The sequence below is a fragment of the Aspergillus flavus genome, chromosome 2 (genome assembly GCF_009017415.1).
Source record: "Aspergillus flavus chromosome 2, complete sequence".
Lineage (NCBI taxonomy): Eukaryota > Fungi > Ascomycota > Eurotiomycetes > Eurotiales > Aspergillaceae > Aspergillus > Aspergillus flavus.
This window is the reverse complement of record NC_092409.1, coordinates 4,836,242-4,854,369: the sequence shown is the minus strand read 5'-3', so window position 1 is coordinate 4,854,369 and position 18,128 is coordinate 4,836,242. Positions and strand designations below refer to the sequence as shown.

The 18,128-nt window shown below is 49.4% G+C and overlaps 7 protein-coding genes across 7 annotated transcripts; 2 read left to right on the top strand and 5 right to left on the bottom strand.

The window, feature by feature from the left end:
- Nucleotides 1–19: 19 nt before the first annotated feature.
- Nucleotides 20–907, bottom strand: F9C07_2197 (HIT domain protein; the record flags this gene model as incomplete). Its single annotated transcript, XM_041290137.2, has 3 exons — nucleotides 565–907; nucleotides 372–471; nucleotides 20–288 (listed from the first exon to the last, which is right to left on the bottom strand). Exons 1-3 carry the CDS (start codon nucleotides 865–867, stop codon nucleotides 20–22), a joined length of 672 nt encoding a protein of 223 aa, XP_041143385.1. The 5' UTR covers nucleotides 868–907.
- A 751-nt stretch (nucleotides 908–1,658) lies between these two features.
- F9C07_1323255 (cyclin B) lies at nucleotides 1,659–3,977 on the bottom strand. Its single transcript, XM_041284918.2, has 5 exons — nucleotides 3,615–3,977; nucleotides 3,462–3,548; nucleotides 2,112–3,353; nucleotides 1,916–2,054; nucleotides 1,659–1,863 (listed from the first exon to the last, which is right to left on the bottom strand). The coding sequence occupies exons 2-5, from the start codon at nucleotides 3,468–3,470 to the stop codon at nucleotides 1,766–1,768; spliced, it is 1,488 nt and encodes a 495-aa protein (XP_041143384.1). The 5' UTR covers nucleotides 3,471–3,548; nucleotides 3,615–3,977; the 3' UTR covers nucleotides 1,659–1,765.
- A 772-nt stretch (nucleotides 3,978–4,749) lies between these two features.
- On the top strand, nucleotides 4,750–6,768 carry F9C07_2278051 (mitochondrial 54S ribosomal protein uL2m). The gene is made up of 2 exons (XM_041290150.2): nucleotides 4,750–6,177; nucleotides 6,248–6,768. Exons 1-2 carry the CDS (start codon nucleotides 5,074–5,076, stop codon nucleotides 6,347–6,349), a joined length of 1,206 nt encoding a protein of 401 aa, XP_041143383.1. The 5' UTR covers nucleotides 4,750–5,073; the 3' UTR covers nucleotides 6,350–6,768.
- On the top strand, nucleotides 6,769–10,510 carry F9C07_2278050 (putative C6 transcription factor Prf). Its single transcript, XM_071510269.1, has 5 exons — nucleotides 6,769–7,683; nucleotides 7,757–8,045; nucleotides 8,108–8,627; nucleotides 8,717–9,208; nucleotides 9,267–10,510. The coding sequence occupies exons 1-5, from the start codon at nucleotides 7,374–7,376 to the stop codon at nucleotides 10,320–10,322; spliced, it is 2,667 nt and encodes an 888-aa protein (XP_071363984.1). The 5' UTR covers nucleotides 6,769–7,373; the 3' UTR covers nucleotides 10,323–10,510.
- A 79-nt stretch (nucleotides 10,511–10,589) lies between these two features.
- Nucleotides 10,590–12,937, bottom strand: F9C07_2278049 (glucan 1,3-beta-glucosidase A). The gene is made up of 4 exons (XM_041290136.2): nucleotides 12,146–12,937; nucleotides 11,919–12,084; nucleotides 11,465–11,859; nucleotides 10,590–11,400 (listed from the first exon to the last, which is right to left on the bottom strand). The coding sequence occupies exons 2-4, from the start codon at nucleotides 11,990–11,992 to the stop codon at nucleotides 10,622–10,624; spliced, it is 1,248 nt and encodes a 415-aa protein (XP_041143381.1). The 5' UTR covers nucleotides 11,993–12,084; nucleotides 12,146–12,937; the 3' UTR covers nucleotides 10,590–10,621.
- Nucleotides 12,938–13,199: 262 nt separating this feature from the next.
- F9C07_2100479 (esterase family protein) lies at nucleotides 13,200–15,266 on the bottom strand (the record flags this gene model as incomplete). The annotated part of the gene is made up of 3 exons (XM_071508916.1): nucleotides 13,200–14,348; nucleotides 14,392–14,769; nucleotides 14,838–15,266. The coding sequence occupies 3 exons, from the start codon at nucleotides 15,264–15,266 to the stop codon at nucleotides 13,200–13,202; spliced, it is 1,956 nt and encodes a 651-aa protein (XP_071363983.1).
- A 300-nt stretch (nucleotides 15,267–15,566) lies between these two features.
- On the bottom strand, nucleotides 15,567–17,787 carry F9C07_2253076 (chitinase; the record flags this gene model as incomplete). The annotated part of the gene is made up of 6 exons (XM_041290134.2): nucleotides 15,567–16,465; nucleotides 16,544–16,631; nucleotides 16,710–17,155; nucleotides 17,217–17,339; nucleotides 17,394–17,560; nucleotides 17,621–17,787. 6 exons carry the CDS (start codon nucleotides 17,785–17,787, stop codon nucleotides 15,864–15,866), a joined length of 1,593 nt encoding a protein of 530 aa, XP_041143379.2. The 3' UTR covers nucleotides 15,567–15,863.
- Between the last annotated feature and the right edge of the window lie 341 nt (nucleotides 17,788–18,128).

Here is an 18,128-nt window from a genome sequence, read left to right as displayed (position 1 = left end):
ATAAACAAAACCCACACCATTAAAGCTTCCCCTTCACTCTCCGACTATCGTCACCATGAACCTCACACTCCAAGTCCACCCCCATCTCCCTAACCCTGAGAACCTCGCTGGCCAACTCCCCCCGTAACAAACCGGCCAGCTCCTCCCCCTCATCATCATCCAACTCCTCCCGTTGCCCACGCCCAAACATCACAAAGCTGGCCCTGGCAGCATTAGCCGCCGGATTAGAGGACGGCCTTGGAATGATATGAAAATGGGCATGAGGGACCTGTTGCGCGGCCCTGATTCCTGTAGTGTACATACATCAATACATCAGATCTTGAATTCTTGATACGTAAGTGATATGAGTAGGAACCAAGAATGAGCCGTACCGTTATTCTGTACCACGTTCCAGTTCCAATCGGAGCTGTCGTCTTCACGGAAGATGGTCCGCATGACGACGCGCGAGAGGATGGGAAGCCATTGGCCGAGCTGGATGTGGTTAGTTTTCTTTGTTAGGATATTTAAAAGTATTGCTCGGGGATCAGGAAGAATAGAAGTGAACGATATGGGATCAATACGTACCTCGCGGCTGACTTTGATATCTACATCGCCAAGTTTCTCGTAATGCGCCCTCGGGATCACTAGTACATGGCCCCGGGTTAAAGGCATGATGTCCAAGAATGCTAGTACATGTTTAGTGGACAGGATAAGATGTGCGGTTGGCTGGCTTGGGTCGGATGAGTCCGGTAGTGAGATTGGTGCAGTATATGGTTTCTTTGTATTTTGGGAATTGGGGCAGTTGTTTTCTGGAGTGAAGGCTGTGGGAGACATGGGCGGATATGTGCTTGCGATGTTACAGAAGGGACATGATGACGGTGTTGACATGGTGGCGTATTTGCGTGCTAAGTAGTTTGCGTGATCAGCCAGAGGTCTAAAATGATTTAGGTATCTACTTAGACGCTGGAGTTGCGAGAAAGAAAGAGTTGAGATGCAAGCAAGTGTCAGTGGCAGAGCATCTCTCCGGACCTCGGTTCGTCAAGGTTGATCGCTATACCTACGAAATCCACGACTAATCCTAACAAGAGCAGATTGGTAACCGTCGTTGAAAGCTGAAGAAACCAGCAGCTCCATTGTAAATTAAATTCCCTAAACACACATTACGATGACCCTCCTCTCCCCCCTCTATCCCATTTATCGCCACTAAAACATGAGACAAACTAAAGATAACTCCAAAAAAACAAAAACAGTTTTCTTCCTTCCTTTCGGTTTTTTCCCTTCCATGCGAGACATGATTTACCCCGTAATCTGTGGCCTTGGAAATGCAGCAGCACTTACATCGTCACCTCCGTTCGCCGAAGGCGACGACGCAGCGAATGTGCCGCCAGAAGAAGACAAGTGTGGAACCAAAAAAGAATTGCAAATACATTGCCGACCCTGGGCATCCGACGCCTGTAATACAAACAGGGGGAGAAGGAGAATGTTAAGGTATCAGAGGAAGCGAAGTGTGAAGGAAACCCAGAGACACTGCCAAATCGAAGAAAGCAAAGTTGGAAATGAAGAAAGAGCTTGAAAAGAGCGCCCGACGCCCCAGTACAAGTGAATAATGCAAACATCCGCAGCTGAAACAGAAAAATGCCGTCGTAAACATATGCAAGAGGTGTCCTATACCATCACAACCGAAGAAATGCCATATATGGAATCAACCAACTCCTCCCCTTACACCCATCCCGCCAAGTAGCGAGATCTTGGCTCATCATGGGTGCCGCAAATTCCCCCTTCTGATTTATTCGTGATCCTTGATATAGTTGTACGGTTCTGAGAGGGAGCTGTCGATGTACAGGTGGTGATACTTCTTGGCCCATTGGCGGGTCAAGATGGACGCTATGGAACATGTCAGGAGCTGCGAACCCGTAGAGACAAGAGATGTGCTTACCTTTGAGGAACTTCTTGCTGGCATATTTCTTGAAGAACGCCTCGTGGCAGACCGGGCGGTGAAGGTAGTCGATCATTAGACGGAAGACAGGGTCGATCTGCTCTTCATCATATCCGGCGTAATAAGCCAGGGTTGCATCCTACATCCCGTTAGCAATTCCCAGTATCCCCACGAAGTAATAACCACAACAACATACCCAAGGCCCACGCTCCAGAATGAGACGTGCCAGATACATAGCGGCAGCTGACACGTGACTTTGACGGTAAGCCATGAACCGGTGATCTAGCAGACTGATTTCCATAAGGTACTTTCCAAGGGTACGCGTTTGGATATCATAGTTGTCCGCCTTGGAAATACGACGCAGGAAGTTCATCGGATTGGGATAGCTCATGTTGTACTCGAGAGTCGCCAGGATGTGGCGCTCAGCGTCCAAAATCTCCTTGTCGGTGAAAGTCTCGTCGGCGACGTGACTGAAATTGGCCACATGCGGCGAGAGGACCTCCTCGTATTTAGACGCGATGAACATAGCAGCAACTCCAACAAGCTGCAGACGATCCAGAGCCACCACCTCGGCCGACAGGAAACGGTCGATGATGTTGACAGCGAGGAAAAGGGTTTCAGGCAACAGGCGGAAACGAGTGTGAACCTCGATGAGCCAGTCAACCAGGATACCACGCATCTTCCACTCCAGATCAGGTTGATGGTCAATGTAATGGGGGTTAGGTAGTGTCTCCAGTTCAAGGTCCTTCATGTATTCGAAAATCTCCACCACATATTCTGCCACCATCAAGGGGTCGTCCAAATCCTCGGTATCCAAATCCTCCACGAGATCTTGAGAAGGCTTCTGCAGGGTCTTTGGCTCGACAGGGGCTTCGACATTTTCCTTGGCGGGAGCCTCTTCAGCGACAAGCTTCTTCTCGGTAAGCTTCTTTTCCACTTCCACCTTCTTGCGGGGTGGCTCCTCGACCAACGCGTTGTCTTTCGTGGTTTTTTGGCGCTTCTGTGCACTATCCTTGATAGATCCGGGTCCCGAACGTTTCTCCTTGTCCTCCGTAGGCTTCTTCGTGTTGGTGGTCTTGTTTGTCAGGGCAGTAGTACGCGACGAGTTGGTGCGGGTGAGCTTCGCAACACCGCCAGCTTGCATTGTGGCTTTCGAAGTCAAGCCGACCTTGGCCCCGGCTGGCTTCTTTCCCTCCTTCGCGGCGCCGTTCTCACCCTTGGTGACATTGCTGACATCACCCAAAGCAGCGCGCCTCCTTGTGGTACCAGCGGTCGCGGTCGAGGTAGCGGCTTTCTTGGACTCAAGAGGTTTCTTAGTGGCGGCAGTGGAGACGTCACCTGCGGAAAGAGCGGCAGCCTTCGCCCGTGTCAGACGCGTCGAAGGTCTATTCTCGTCATTCTCGTTCATGGTGCTCCGTGTACGGAGGCTGCGAGCCTGCTGTGGTGGATGTTAGAAGACCTTGTAATGGACAGAAGCAAGCAATGGTCGGTGGGAGGTGAGGGTCTGGTAAGAGTCAATGCGTCATAGGAGTTGTGAAAAGCTTACCGTAGGCATTGTGAGGGAAAAGAAAGGCGAAAGGGATGTCCAAAGGTGAAGAAAGTATAAAAGGGTTGATTATGGTTACTGCGGTTCCTGTCCTTGTCGTCTCGTCAGCATTCCAATGAAGTAGTTACCCTTGGTGAGTGGAGCTTAAAATACCAACGGCCTGGGGGAACCACTCAGTGCGTACAACGCGTGAATACTTGACTAACCTTAGCAACGGGTGATAATGCAAGGTGTCAGGAGTAGGATTGGGGGGTATTTGAGCAGAATTTGGCGTGAGGAAGTCTTAAAATAGGGACATATATGACTTTTGTTGATGCTGTTGACAAGTGATCCGGATCACGTTAATTGCAACGGCGCGCTCCTCCAGGTTAAGATCTGTACAGTAGAAGATATAGACCATAAAACAGAGATAGTTATGGTCAGTGACGCGAGGAATGCGAGTTTATGTGAGGTGATTTTCCTCCCTTAAAAGTCAGGATCCCCGTCGAGGTGTTTGATGGGGTGGTTGGCAGAGAAAGAGGTGGTAAACTTGACAGGGCAAAGAGGATGTTTGGCCCTACTCTTAGCGTGGAAATCAGAGAAAAGATGCCCCACAGCACCACCAAGCCAGTCGAGTCGCGTGGAATGGTGGATTATCAAACCAAAAGCCGATACTCTGTACAGCGTATCGTAATTAAATGGTGGTTATCTGCAGATGTCAGCAAAACGGTCGATTTGCTGTCCTCCAAAAAAAGTATTATGAAAAGTTTATGTACGCGACGAAGAAAGTGGAGAGACACGGGAAGAAAGGGAAAGGGAAGAGTGCTTTCTTAGAAAGGAGGAGGAGGGGAGAAAGAGTAAGTTCGAAGGGAAAGATGCAGAAAGGGGGATGCAAGCGTAATATGAACTACTGCGAGACGACTACTGAGGTCATGCAAGTTCTGTTCCAAAGAACTTATAGCATCGTATGTGTATGTATTCAGATGATGACTTGTACAACAATTGACCATGTATCACACCTAAAATAGGTGGTAACAATACCGTCACGGTCGGAAAGAATAACTGGCTGTGGTGGAGGGAGTAGATCGTCATCCATGGTCGATGCCTGAACTCGCCCAGGCAAGAAGACGCCATCGCGAGCAAAACGTGAGGCGGCGCGGCCACGACGCCCTAAACAATGCGCCGTTGCCCGGCAACTACGCCCTTTTCTTCGCTTTTGTGTTATCTCGCCCGACGTGTTACCGTGTCGCGGCATCCCGTGACTAGCTCCTCTTTCAGCCACAGTTGACAGTACGGTGGCGGTGCATATCCAATCACGTGAAGGAGCATGAGCCACAACAGCAACCCAAGCCCGAAAGACAATTTTGCTCCGCAACGCAAGAGTCGGCCGACGACGTCTCATCACCGGCCATTGACAGCGCTCCGACTGGGCTTTGGGTGGTGTCAAGTCAATTTGTTACCGGTGTTTTGATCTTTACATTTTTGTCCAGGCAGGCATGTGTAAGCAGTAATCCGTTGGCACATTTGCATACACTGTTGCGAAGGCTTGCGGTCCTAACTTGGAACACCCTCCGCCGAATCAATTCTTGGAGGCTCCGTTTAATTTTCTCTCTTAATACCCCCCTATCTCATCATGCTTCAACCTCGATTGGCCTTGACGGGCCTTCGCCTTCCGTTCAGATGCCTGCCTTCGGTGTCTTCTAGGTCCTACTCAAGTGTCGTGCACGAAAAAGAGACTCCCCCGACGGAGTCTTCGACGTCAACTTTCGACCCAAGCATTGCTTTTGCTCCCCCTCCTACGCGAGATGATGCAGGCGTTCTCATTCGATCTTATAAGCCCCGGACTCCCGGTATTCGGCATTTGCGGAGGCCGATCAACGACCACCTTTGGAAAGGACGGCCAGTACAGAAGTTGACGTTTCCCAAGCGAGGACAAAGTAAGGGTGGTCGTAACAACACTGGCCGAGTAACCATCCGCCATCGTGGTGGTGGCCACAAACGCCGTATTCGAATCGTCGATTTTGCACGAACCGCTCCTGGTCCTCATTTGGTGGAACGAATCGAACATGACCCTGGCCGAAGCGCTCACATCGCGTTGGTCCGCAGTCAAGAAACCCAGCGCCTGAGCTACATTCTGGCCGCGGAAGGAATGAGAGCTGGTGATGTTGTTCAGAGTTATATGTCCGGTATCCCTGAAGACCTGTGGAAAAGTATGGGAGGTGTCGTGGATCCTGGTGTGCTCGCCGCAAGGACTGCTTGGAGAGGAAACTGCTTGCCATTACACATGATTCCCGTTGGTACATTGATATTCAATGTCGGCTTGCGGCCGAACAAGGGTGGCCAGCTCTGCCGTAGCGCCGGTACTTTTGCAACCGTTATTGCGAAGGGCAGCAATACTCAGGCTGCACAGAACGAGCAGGCTCAAGAAGATGGTGCCGAGAAGAAGCCCTTGTCCCAGCGCGAGCAGCAGAAGCAGGAACGTGTTGCGCAGCATATCACCATTCGTCTTCAAAGTGGTGAAGTTCGCTTGATTCATAAGGATTGCTGCGCGACCGTCGGCGTGGCCAGCAACCCGAACTACCAGTACAGCCAGCTCGGAAAGGCTGGCCGATCGCGCTGGCTGAACATTCGTCCTACTGTCCGTGGTCTTGCCATGAACGCCATGGACCATCCCCATGGTGGTGGACGAGGAAAGTCCAAGGGTAACGTTGATCCGAAGAGTCCTTGGGGTCTTCCGGTATGTGTTCTACTTTTAATACTATCAATATACGTCTTCGATTCTGGTAAGACTGACGTTTTCTATCTAGGCGAAATCCGGTTATAAGACTCGTCCCAAGTGGAAGGTCAACAAGGCTGTGGTTGTTCCCAGAGTCCGTAACCAGGGCAAGCGTCGTAGAGGATACAGCTAAACGTATCCCATTGTCCTACTTTCGTCTCTTCCTCTTCCCTTTTACGCAAGTGCGCCCATGCTTCCTTTGCGAATAGTGTCCACCAAGGCTCGATTGTTCCTTTTCACAGCCTCACCACTATCGCGTTCATGATGTCTGTCCGGATACCTTTTCTCATTGTACTTGCTTTCGTTGGGACTGCATGGAGATGACAGGTTCGTTGATTTTGTACTATACATCATCTCTAGATTGGCCGTAGGGTGTATGATCTTGAATGCTCTGGGGGGCTCTGCATGTCTCTCTTGCTGTTCTCCAATGCTGCTCACTTGTCCTATACCGCGGCGTTGATTTTTTGTATTATATGCATTCAGTATCTAGATTCAATATGGAATATGGAAAGAGGTTTCTGTTTTAGTAAATTGATTCATATGAATTGAGGTGATAGATAGCTATTCTCTGCCCTAGATTCAGGGTCAAAAGTGCTCCGTCGGGATCCACGGGACGTGCGAGCTCTGATTGGTGCGGCGAACGACTACGTAAGCCGGAGATGCCTGGACTCTTCCAGAAAGAGTAACGACTAGAAGGACGCCGGCGTAGTGACTTATCGTCCCAAGACTACTACCGATACCAACTCCGATATGCAAATGACGTCCTAAGCTCGCTGATATACTACTCATAATTCCCATCTCTTCTCCCCGTACCTGAAGTGATGCGGCTGCTCTGATCCCCTGCACAACAATCCTTCAAACCTGAGGTCTTGGTGGCGCTGGACTCGAACAACATCAAATCAATCTGATCCAGGTCAAATAGTTCTATCTAAAGAGCTACCCCCCAGGTTATGCGTCTGGAATGTTTCTGATACCTCTATGATCTTGATTCTCTTGCCGTCCAATGCTCCTGGCGCTGCCTGTCTTTAATAGTTGCGTTATTGGGGTTTGGCACCTCCTATCTGCCGACGGGTATCCAACCTTTACTTAATCGCAATCCGAATTGAAATCATTATCCGGTCTACACCCTTCGCAGTTCATTGTGTCGTCCGCAGACCATGGCAGACTCCCTCGACGGTCATTTCTTTCATCCAACCACCCAATCCTCCTCTACACAGCCACTTCATACTTCGATGGATCGCGATCCCGCAGCGACTCATACCGGGCATATAGATCCGGACAGCAACTACGTTCCCCGTCCTAAGCGCATTGCATGCGTCGTCTGCCGGCGAAGAAAATTGAGATGCGACGGGAGGAAACCAAGCTGTGGTACTTGTTCCAGGTTGGGCCACGAATGTGCTTACGATGAAGTGCGCAAGAAAAGTGGCCCAAAGCGGGGTTATGTGAAGCAGCTGGAGGCGCGGTTAGGTATGTGATAGATGGCCATACCTGCCTATGCGTTTTCTATACTGTTTCAGTGCTAACGCTGTGCTCTCCCCAGCCCAAGTCGAAACTTTACTGAAGACACAGGAGGTGAACCCCTCCCACAACAGCCAAGGAAATGGCACCAACGTCGCAGCACCACAAGAGTTCGTTAGCATCCCGGAGACGGCCCCGTTCACAAACAGTATTGATGCGCCTATGTCATCCCCCGAAGGCGAAATCAACAATATCCAGTCAAGCCAGACATTCTTGACACCGGGATTAGATCGCACGGGTAATTTTGGATGGGATATGATTAGTTTGGGACTGGAGGAACCTTTGCCTGACCGAGAAATCATCGATGAACTGTACGTATTGAACTTGATATCAAATTCAGGCATTTTGCGTTGTGCTGATTATATCATAACAGAAACCAGATATACTTTGAGAAAATCCATCCTTATATGCCGATTTTACACCGTCCCAGGCATTTGGCAGCAATGGATCTTGCTCCAAGTGTACGACCTCCCGTGTGTTTACAGTATATCACCTGGTGCCAAGCCGCTTCTGTCAGCGAGAAATATTCGAATTTGCATGCGCTTTTCTACCAGCGAGCCCGCAAATATGCGGAATTGGACGAAATGAAAGGACTGGGGGAGAACATCTTGTCCTTGCCCTACTGCCAAACTTGGTTGCTCATTGGCACGTATGAATTCAGAATGATGTTCTTCCCCCGGGCATGGCTCAGTGTTGGTAAAGCAGCAAGGTTAGCACTTATGCTCGGCCTGAATCGATTGGATGGTATGGGTCTTGAGGTAAAACAGTCATTACCGCCAGCAAGAGATTGGACAGAGAAGGAAGAACGACGTAGGGTGTTCTGGATGGCTTTCTGTATCGATCGTTTTGCAAGCGTCGGGACCGGGTGGCCAGTTCTTATCGACGAGAGAGATGTCAGTGATGCCTCTTCTAATATCCTTTCTTTTTCTTTCTTTCTTTTTTTATTTTTGTTCAAGTCCAATGGCTAATCTCGTCTGAGTAGGTCAAGACGAACTTACCTGCTACCGAAGAAGCATTCGTCAAGAGCAAACCACAGAGGACTCTACGCGTTGAGGACATTTTGGCGGGTGATGGACTCTCCACCTTGTCGTCTTTCGGTAGTGTTTCTTTCATGGCATACATGTTCGGACGGAATCTCTCGCACCTGCATCGCCCTGATCCTCAAGACAACGACCATGACCTGAATGGGTTGTACTGGCAGCGGCACAGATCGCACGATAACGTACTACTGCATTTTGCCCTAGCAATGCCCAACCATCTCCGACTACCGGCTGGAATGTCTGATCCTAATGTCATCTTCTGTAACATGGCGATCCATACTTCCACGATATGCCTTCATCAAGCCGCTATCTTCAAGGCGGAGAAAAACCGGATGCCCGAGCAGATCATCACTGAAAGTAAACGAAGGTGTATTGTCGCTGCTGATCAAATCTCTAATATTATGAAGATGATCAGCCACATGGACCTAACGGCTGTAAGTCTGAGACCATTGTCCCGTCACTTTGCTATTGTCATGGGCTGATCGATTCTAGTTAAATCCTTTCATGTCATACTCTGTCTATGTCGCTGCGCGCGTCTTCGTACAGTATCTTAAATCCCGCCCCGACGACTCAGCTGCTCGTTCCTCTCTCGGATTTGTCTTCACCGCACTCGATGCCATGAAGAACAAGAACCCCTTGACTGAATCTTTCCTGGTTCAGTTGGACGTCGATATTGAAGGTACTCCATTCCGAGACATTCGACAAGCAAAAAGGCCTCGTATCACAAACAATGTGCAAAAAAAGGTAAGTCTCCGCACAGAACGATCTCCAATTATCACAATCTCTAATGATCAACAGGGTCGCGGCTGTACACCACTCGTACCAGTAGAGCAACACCAAAATCATCAATCTGCAATTGAAGAAGTGCCCGCCAGGCCATCGGCTGGCCCACAGCAACACTATTACACGCCCTCATCTCTACCCTCTCGTGAAGGACAGAGTCTTCCACAATTACAGAACAGGAACCCTCCAGGTTCGGATCCTTTCGCAAAATCGCCGTTCAATCTCAGCTCGGGAACTGAATCTGGACCGGGAACTGACAAAGGACTTTCGCCCGAGTTCACCGACAAGAGTTCCAACAACAGTCCAGTGTCTAATGATACATCTATACTAAACCAGACTACCATACACGATCCTTCTTCTACTACTTATATATCCCTGGATCCGTCCTCGTCCCTGAAGCAGCAGCAGCCATCAACTTCATCATCTCTCAACCAAACCAACCATCAACAATCACATACCTCTCTCGATACTAGTAGCGCAGTAAACATGAGTATGGGTGCCGGCCCATTCGGTGCATTTGATATGGGCTTCTCTTCCCAGTTATATCAAACGGGCATGGTGACTCCCCTCGACTCTACCGGTTCGGAAGGGTCTATTCCCATGCCTACGTGGGATTTTGGCGCGCCTCAAACTTCGAACGGTGAAAATGTCGACATGATTACTACCGGCATGGAATCATTAGAAGCACAGTGGGCACAATTACTAGGTTCAGCTCCAGGGACAGGGACCGGGACAGGATGGGACTCATGGCGAAATCAAGTATAGGCTAGACTAATTTTCCGGTTGGTACCCTTTTTTGTGTATATTTCTCAATACCCCGATTTGGAGCGCGGCGCTTTGTTATACGGAAGTCATGTGAAACAATATCAAGATATATTCATTAGCTTAAACCATGCGAGGCCAATATCAAATAATACTCCCGAAATGAACAAGATTAGATACTCCACTGCCCATAAAGATGTTGAGCAAGAAGGGAGCGACAAAGGGTGAAAAGAAAGGAAGAGAGAAAAAGAATAGTGGCTAAAGGATAAGAAAAAAAAAAAAAAAAGCTAGCGACTGTGTGCTTAGCACTGCTTAGGGAACTCCCGGTCATCAGGAGAAGTAGGGAAGACACCAGCTTCGAGCAAATCACTCATGTCCCAGCCAGGGGCACCCTCAGTCTTCCAGGTCCAGAACACCCAGCCGCTCTTGAGTTCAAAGGCGTCTAGCTGAGCCTCAATGAAGCGGCGCATGTCCGATCGCTCTTCGTCAGAGAGTTTGGACACAAAACCAGTAGCCAGGCTGGAGCAGTCACCAATAGCCTTATCAGCGGCGTAGGAACCGTCATAGCGAGCGCCGTTGCCCTTGCCATTGAGGTATTTGGCACAGTCAGTCACGGCACCGGTCCACTCACCCACAATAACAGGCTTGTCAGATGCTTCCAGGTGCTGGTGAGCGAACTGGCAGACGGCATCGATGTGGCTGTCGATATCCATGGCAATGAGTCCGTTGTCAAACATATGGTAATGGTGAGTGTCCATCACGACCTTGCTGCCCTCGGTCTTGAAGCCGTTCCAGCTCTCTACGGGCAGAAAACCATCTCCGTATACCACAGATGTGCCAGCGTTGTACTTGTTGACGATGCCATAGACGGAACCGTAGTACTCTTGCAGCTTGCCCTGGTCTACTCCACCAGGAATGTTGGGCTCGTTGATAGCTTCGATGGCAGCCACGGTGTCGGAGCCAAGGTACCGCTCGGCCAGCAGGTCGAAGGCATCAAGGGTCTGCTCAACAGTGTCCCCTTGTTGCCATTGGATGGCTCCTCTCCGACCGCTGTTGTCGAATCCATTCTGAGATCCCGGTGCTGGCCAGATTGTTAGCCATGCTTAGACTCCCATGTTTGGATGTTCAGCCCAAAGGACACTTACCACCGTGAAGGTCGATCAGAACTTTGAGGCCCGCCGCTCCAGCCCATTCTACCGCCTTGTCAAGGTATTCTAGCTGACCATCGACGTAAGGGTCTCCTTCGAGGGGTCCAAGAGCCCAGTAGCCGATGGGGATTCGGACGTGGTTCAGTCCGGCATCAGCCATTCGCTGGAAATCGCCCGCAGAGACGAAAGACTTCCAGTGAGCGGACAAGCGGGCTTCAGCCTCTTCCTTGCCCAGAATCTTAGTCAATGACCACTCGTCGACGGCCTCGGCACCAGCGGCATCGAAAATTGAAGGTGTAATCCAAGGCTCAAGCACAAGCCATCCACCAAGGTTGACACCGCGGACCTTTTCGCCATTGTAATCGAACGAACTTGCGCGAGGGTCCAAGCGGCTGCTCCAACAGTAAGGGACTATGCAGAGCAAAAGGGGTAACATCACGGTTATACTGACATAGTTGCAGCTTGCGTGCCAGCTGACAGCAGACCAAGCACTAGAAGCGCTTTGTTTGAAAGTTTAATGAACATCTTTTCTTGAACTTTGTTGTTGTTGATGTCTGATGTCGATCTTTAGGAACTAAATAGGAGGAGGCTGGAGTTGAGAGTTGAGAGATTGTTTGCTGTGTGAGATGTAGCGTCAGTTGGAATGGAAATCACCTGGTTTAAGTAAGGAGTGCTCACAAGCTGGTTTTGACCACCGGACGCAACCAACAGATGACCTTAACCAAACACAAATTTTGGAACAAAGTCCAGACTCGCCACTGCTTTCGGGCAGTGTCGATCCCAGATCTGATCGGGCATATAGAGATGGATCCGCGCGGTGGCGTTTGTGACAGCTCCGAAAACAGGGGGTAAGAATAGAATAACAATAGAATAGCGTGCGCTAACACAGCAACAATAGCTTTCTTCTCCCGGTCCTCGTCCAGGAACGTCGTGGGCTCGATCGTGCCAGTGTCTCAGAGCGACGCCTCAATCGAGGGATCCGTCTGACGGAATCTGGGGAGGACCCATGGAATATCAGGAGCGTAGGGTCACGTTGACGAGCGCGGAGTTGTTGAGCGCGATGTGGAGTCATAGATGATGGCGAACCCCATATTTGCGGTGAACGATAGTTCCATGGGTCTATGGAGATCTTTTCTATCGGATCCGGGGAAGAGCGACCCTTATTAGGGTTTGTCTACCAGGGACCCATCGGCCACCGGGTACCTGATCGGGAGTACATAGCCGTTGCCGATAGCATCTTCACCTCCTTCAAAGCGAATTTGGGAGTATAGAATTGCTCTGGCTAGGTCCGTTGCTCGGTATGCATCTAGACTCTTTCCAAAAGGGTGAATCGTCGTCCCGTAAAACGCACAGCCCTTGGTGGGACAGTGGGACCAAATATCGGAATCTTTTGGTACATAATGACTGCAGCAGTGCTTATTGTTGTCCAGTACCGCATTCGGATGGGATGAAGACAGATTCTAAAAACCACAGAGGAATAAATATGGGGTTGAGCTTGAGGGTTACGAATCACTGCCGGATTCGGAAGGCGTCACGTGGCCCATGGGCACACGTGCATTCTCCTTGACTAACGCAGGCCCTACTTTGATATTGCTTTGGTATGATTGTGATATGGCTCATTTTCAACAAGTGAACTGCTATCCAACCTTGCAGATGGAGTTCATCTACATTCCACAATGAATTCCTGTTGCCCGTGAAAGAGAACTCAACCCTAACCTCCTACATATAGATACTAATAGTTGAAAGGCCATGGATTGTCATTACCTTCACATCCAATATTTGGTCCCCCCATGTTGTTGAAGACCTTGTTGTTCTGGAAACACCTTTTCATCACCCAGATGGGCGTTGAAAATTCTGCTTCCCACTCCATATCATGACTGTCGGCTCTGTTGAAGTATTTGAAACTCCAAGATGTCAGGCCACCTCCAATACAATCTTTCACACTTTTGCGGAGCTCTTCCCCATGATCAAGACTAGCCCACAATCTACCCCTGATAGTATATCTTGAAAAAAACACTTTATACCATCCCTCGCATGTGCCGCTAGGTCTTGCAACAGGCCAGGGGCGCCTTATGTGGCCCGTCTTCAATTCATATCTATATCTCCCCTTCTTCCAAGTACCCCCGTGCTTGAGGTTTAACGGGTTTTCCGGGCGATATAGGTCACAGCCGTGAATAATTCGCATGAAGGTGGTGAGACATTCTTGTTTACTGAATTGCGTAGCTCCCTTTGTGAGGGTTATCATGTACTTGTGCTCGTCCGGGGTATCCTCGTAGAAAACGCGCTCGTCGTGCCAGTTCACTTGGCCTTCGGGTGGCTGTACTTCGTTGCAGTATGTCTTGTAGGTCTCATCCGCGATGTGGCTTTGGACATAATGACTGAGTTGATCGCCCTTGTTCCCTCTGCAATGAAATTGGTCTCGATCCTCATCCTTGCAAATCGGATTGTCTCTCCCCAAGAATTGTGCCCGTGCTGAGATGATTTCGTTGAGAACGAACGATGCAATCGTGATGTGGCCCTTCTCATTCGGGTGAAACCACTTTCCCCATCGAGCTGGGAGTCTGAATCCCCAAGAGCGCGTGTCGAGGTGTGCCGAGCAACCGTGTGCATCATCCCTAGGAACTGAATCCCTACCGTTGAGCATGTGTATGGCTTCCACCGCAGGGTTCGGACTCCTGTCGCCCAGCATGCCATAGAGGCTCTCATTGACCCCATAGTTGACCTCAGGCTCCAGTTGGCCTTTGCCTACGGTTGTGTCCCTCTTTTTGATCTCATCATGTATAGATTTCTTCTTCGTGTCGGGCTTGAAGAACTGCAAATTGACCTGGTGGGGGTCGGGGTATGCCCCGGTAGACCCAGGCCAGCAAAACTGCCCAGCAACCTGTTCATCAGAGGGCCATACATCCCAGTTCGCAAAGCGTAACCTGTACTTCACACCTCTCTCTCATCTTGTCAATGGTCCTCTCAATTCCGGCATTGGTAATCCGGACCAATTCATTATATTCTTTGCGTCTCCTTAGGTCCACCGGTAGATTTTTAAACGGACCCCCGATAGGGGGGAAAGCCCAGTTGTTATGTTTTGCGCAACTATCCGAGTCCGTGTCCTTATCATGGAAGAACTGAGCGTAGCTAACGAAGACCACAATGCCGGCGGATGGCCTCATATGCTTTTCCAGTTCAACGAGGATCTCCTCAAGGGCTGGCTCCAGAATGTATTCTGCGTTGAGCTTAGCTCTCCTGATAGATGATTCACAGCTCTTCTCATTGTAAGCCAGAAAGATGCAGTCTTTCAGAACATCAATCTAGCAAGTTTTCATGTTAGCTTCCAGCTTCTAAGCGAATGTTCAAGGTGTCTCAAGGCTCTCCTCACCAAGCAGAGGTCGTTTCCTCCCGCCGTCAGAACCACCAAATCCATCCCGCCGCCGAGTTTCTTGGCTTGTTCAAGAATTTCCTTCGATTTGGCACCACTGCAGGCCAGATATTGAAAGGTGAGGGGAGATAATCCAATGGCACGGTCGAGTATTGTGACATAGGATCGATCGTATCGAGCACATTTCTTATCTTTATCCCACAGCTGGCCAGCTCCAATGCCAGCAGTAAAGCTGTCCCCAATAGCACCCCATTTCTGGATCCAGGTCATGTCGGTGGGGTCTTTCATTGGCTCTCTGCGGGCAAGGTTCTCGCCCTGAGGGCTGATGGTGTAGTCGAGGCTCTGGTTAGCATTACTACTGAGAGCACAGCTGCCGAAGGATCCCATCAGCAGCGATAGTGCCAGCAGGAGCATGGCAAAAGCTGCCATCATGAGGGAGATCTGGTTCTGGTGATATCAATACAAGGGACTTGTTTCATCAAATGGGGATAAGTTGGGGTTGAGGATATGCTCCATGAAGTGTGAATCCAGAGGAAGGGAAGATGCTCCCATAGCACATATAAAGATTTATATAATGTGGGCCATTGAACGTGAGTGAATTCAATTGTGTACAGGTAGCAGGGACTTGCACCTTAATGAGCCTATAACCAACGTGCTGTGAATTCAAGAGCCTTTGATGGTGAATAGTGTAGTTATATATATCTTACCCCGCTGAGCTGCACACTATTTCACAGCTTCCGTATAGACTAGAGTCTGGCCTTTGCCACATCGATATGCACTATATCGCTCTTTGTTTGAAGTCATTGTGAATCCATGTACCTCGGCATAGACTGGAGTGCACCTGATAGCTATGTTTCCAGACAGGATGCACTTGTCCGTATATATTGTACATGATGCCAGTAAACCATTCACCCTGATTACAGCAGTTCTTTGTCTTGGAAATGAAGGTTGAACAATATCTTGTTAAACATAGTACTTCGAACTCCATATTGAGATACTAGGATTCACCAAGATAAAGCAGAATACCTATCCCTTCTTCGGTTTTTCCTTCTTGCCAATCCACGTCTTGTTGGACCCCTTTGGCCAATTCTTACCGAAGCAAGGCATTGGTTTGAATTTGCCATCGCTGGTCCATTGTTTCTTCTTCCCCGAGGCATTCCCCAATGCTTCAACAAGGGTGCCATCATCCAGGTCAACTGCCCAAACCATGGTCCCTCCCAGACAACGCTTGTTGGCGAAGTCGATCTTGAGCTTCAAGGTTTCGACATCATCCCAGCTGACCCACTGGTTGGTATTCCACGTAGCAACCTTCACTGCGGCATCTTTATAGAAGGTCACAGTAGCACCCTTCTTGATTATTCCGTGGATCTCTGTTGCCGAAATAACCCCCGGAACATTGGTACACTCTCCGGAGGGGGCCTCTCCCTCCTTGAAGAGGCAACCAGGTTCCATGCAATTAGGGTCTGCCATGGTGAAGCTACGGCCGTAGAAACCTAGTCCCATAACAACCCGTGCGGGATTAATGTTGTTGCGCCAGAGAAGTTCAAGGCCCATGTTAATCTCTGTCAGATTGGTATGGGCCAACGCATGCGGTCCAACCTCCTTGCCATGTGCGTCCCAAAGTCCATCTAAAAGAAAAGAGCAAGTTTAGCATCGTGGTTCGAGAATAATGCTGTAAGGATATCCCCAAAGCTAGGACCACTCACGTATATCATAGGTCATGACGTTAAACCAATCGACGTATGGCTCCAAGTTCACAATATCAAATCCTTGAAGATACCAATAGCTAGCCGGCTGTATCGGACCAGAGGTTAGCCATTACGCGTTCAAGCACTTGATACAAGCAAAAAGAAAAAAAAAAAAAAAACCTACCAAGGTTATGGTGAGCCCAAAGTGCCGCGGCAATTGATCCAGCCGCTCCCTTAGTCGTTTCACTAGAGTGACATAGTTGGCAAAATCCTCTGGTCTGCCGCCTCGATCGTCTGCGGTAGGATATTCCCAGTCGAGATCAACCCCGTCGAAATCATTATGAAGCATGAAACTGACCAGTGACTCAAAGAAAGTATCTTGTGCAGACTGTGAGCCAGCAAGGTCCGAGAAGGTAGTCCTCGTGGGACCCGGATCGTTGAAGTCCCAGCCTCCAATCGCAATATATACCTGAAGACCATTCTGACGACTCTTCAGCGATGTGAGGGATTTGTAGCGCTTCGCAGTTGCATCTGTCATGGGAGCAATTCGGAAAGTCTTGGGGTCAATCAGAGCAAAAGCAAAGTTCAAGTGGGAGTATATTCCTAGAGGGATATCCTTAGGTTCCACCTCTGGAGCGGCAATCGGGCCAGATCAGTAAAATATATGGAGCTAGGTGTAGCAAGTACTTACGTCCACAAGTTCTTCTCTCGGGGTTCCATGCTTCGTAGTATCCAATCGTCTTGGCCTTCGAGCTTTGCCCATTGCATTCGGGAGATAGTACCTGTTTGTCACCGCAAAACTCTTGCGTGGTTCCTGAAGTCTTCCCTTAGCCACAGCGGATACGATCCAGGGAACAAGAGTTCTCACCACAGAACCCATGTTTACTACAGCACACTTTCAAGGGGCAAGTAGACATGTTCGACCATTCTTTGCCCCAGCCTGCATCGCATTCACTCTTTCGATCGCAATTAGAGGTACACTTTGATCCACAAAACTCAGGTCCAAAGCCACAGGAGCCTGTACCAGTCGAGTCTCTGGGAGTATTGATCAGCGCTTGATATGATTTCTAAACATAACAATATTATGACTCTCACATTGGCCCACAGCAACCCAGTCGGCAAGGCTTTGACTTAGAACAAGTCGTATCGTCGTTTGGGAGAGGCAGGAACTGTAGGCTTGAGAAATGGGACGCCAACGTCTCTACCACGATCTGGCAAAGGAATAAGAATAAAAGACCGGTAGCTGATCTGTTGGCTAGCATGTCGACAGAAGGGAAAAGACCTAATTTAAGGGTTCCGTTGAGTAAAATCAAGAACCTCCTGGTATCAATCAAGCGGTGTCTCAGTGAGGGAGGGTTGGAACTGTTTAAATACTCCGCTTAGTACAATCATGACCACTTCTTGGATGGCTCTGACATGCATTCCCTTCCAGCTATCTTATTCACTCTCTGAAAATACGGGCATTCACTTTGTCCCTGCACTGGTGGCAACTACCTATGTTGGTCACTATTTAAGGAATACTGCTGTCTTCCTTCTTTGCCTCTAAACCTCATGCTGAACCTTTCTCCAACGAAGCTGCTTGCTGCTGTTCTGTATTAGACAA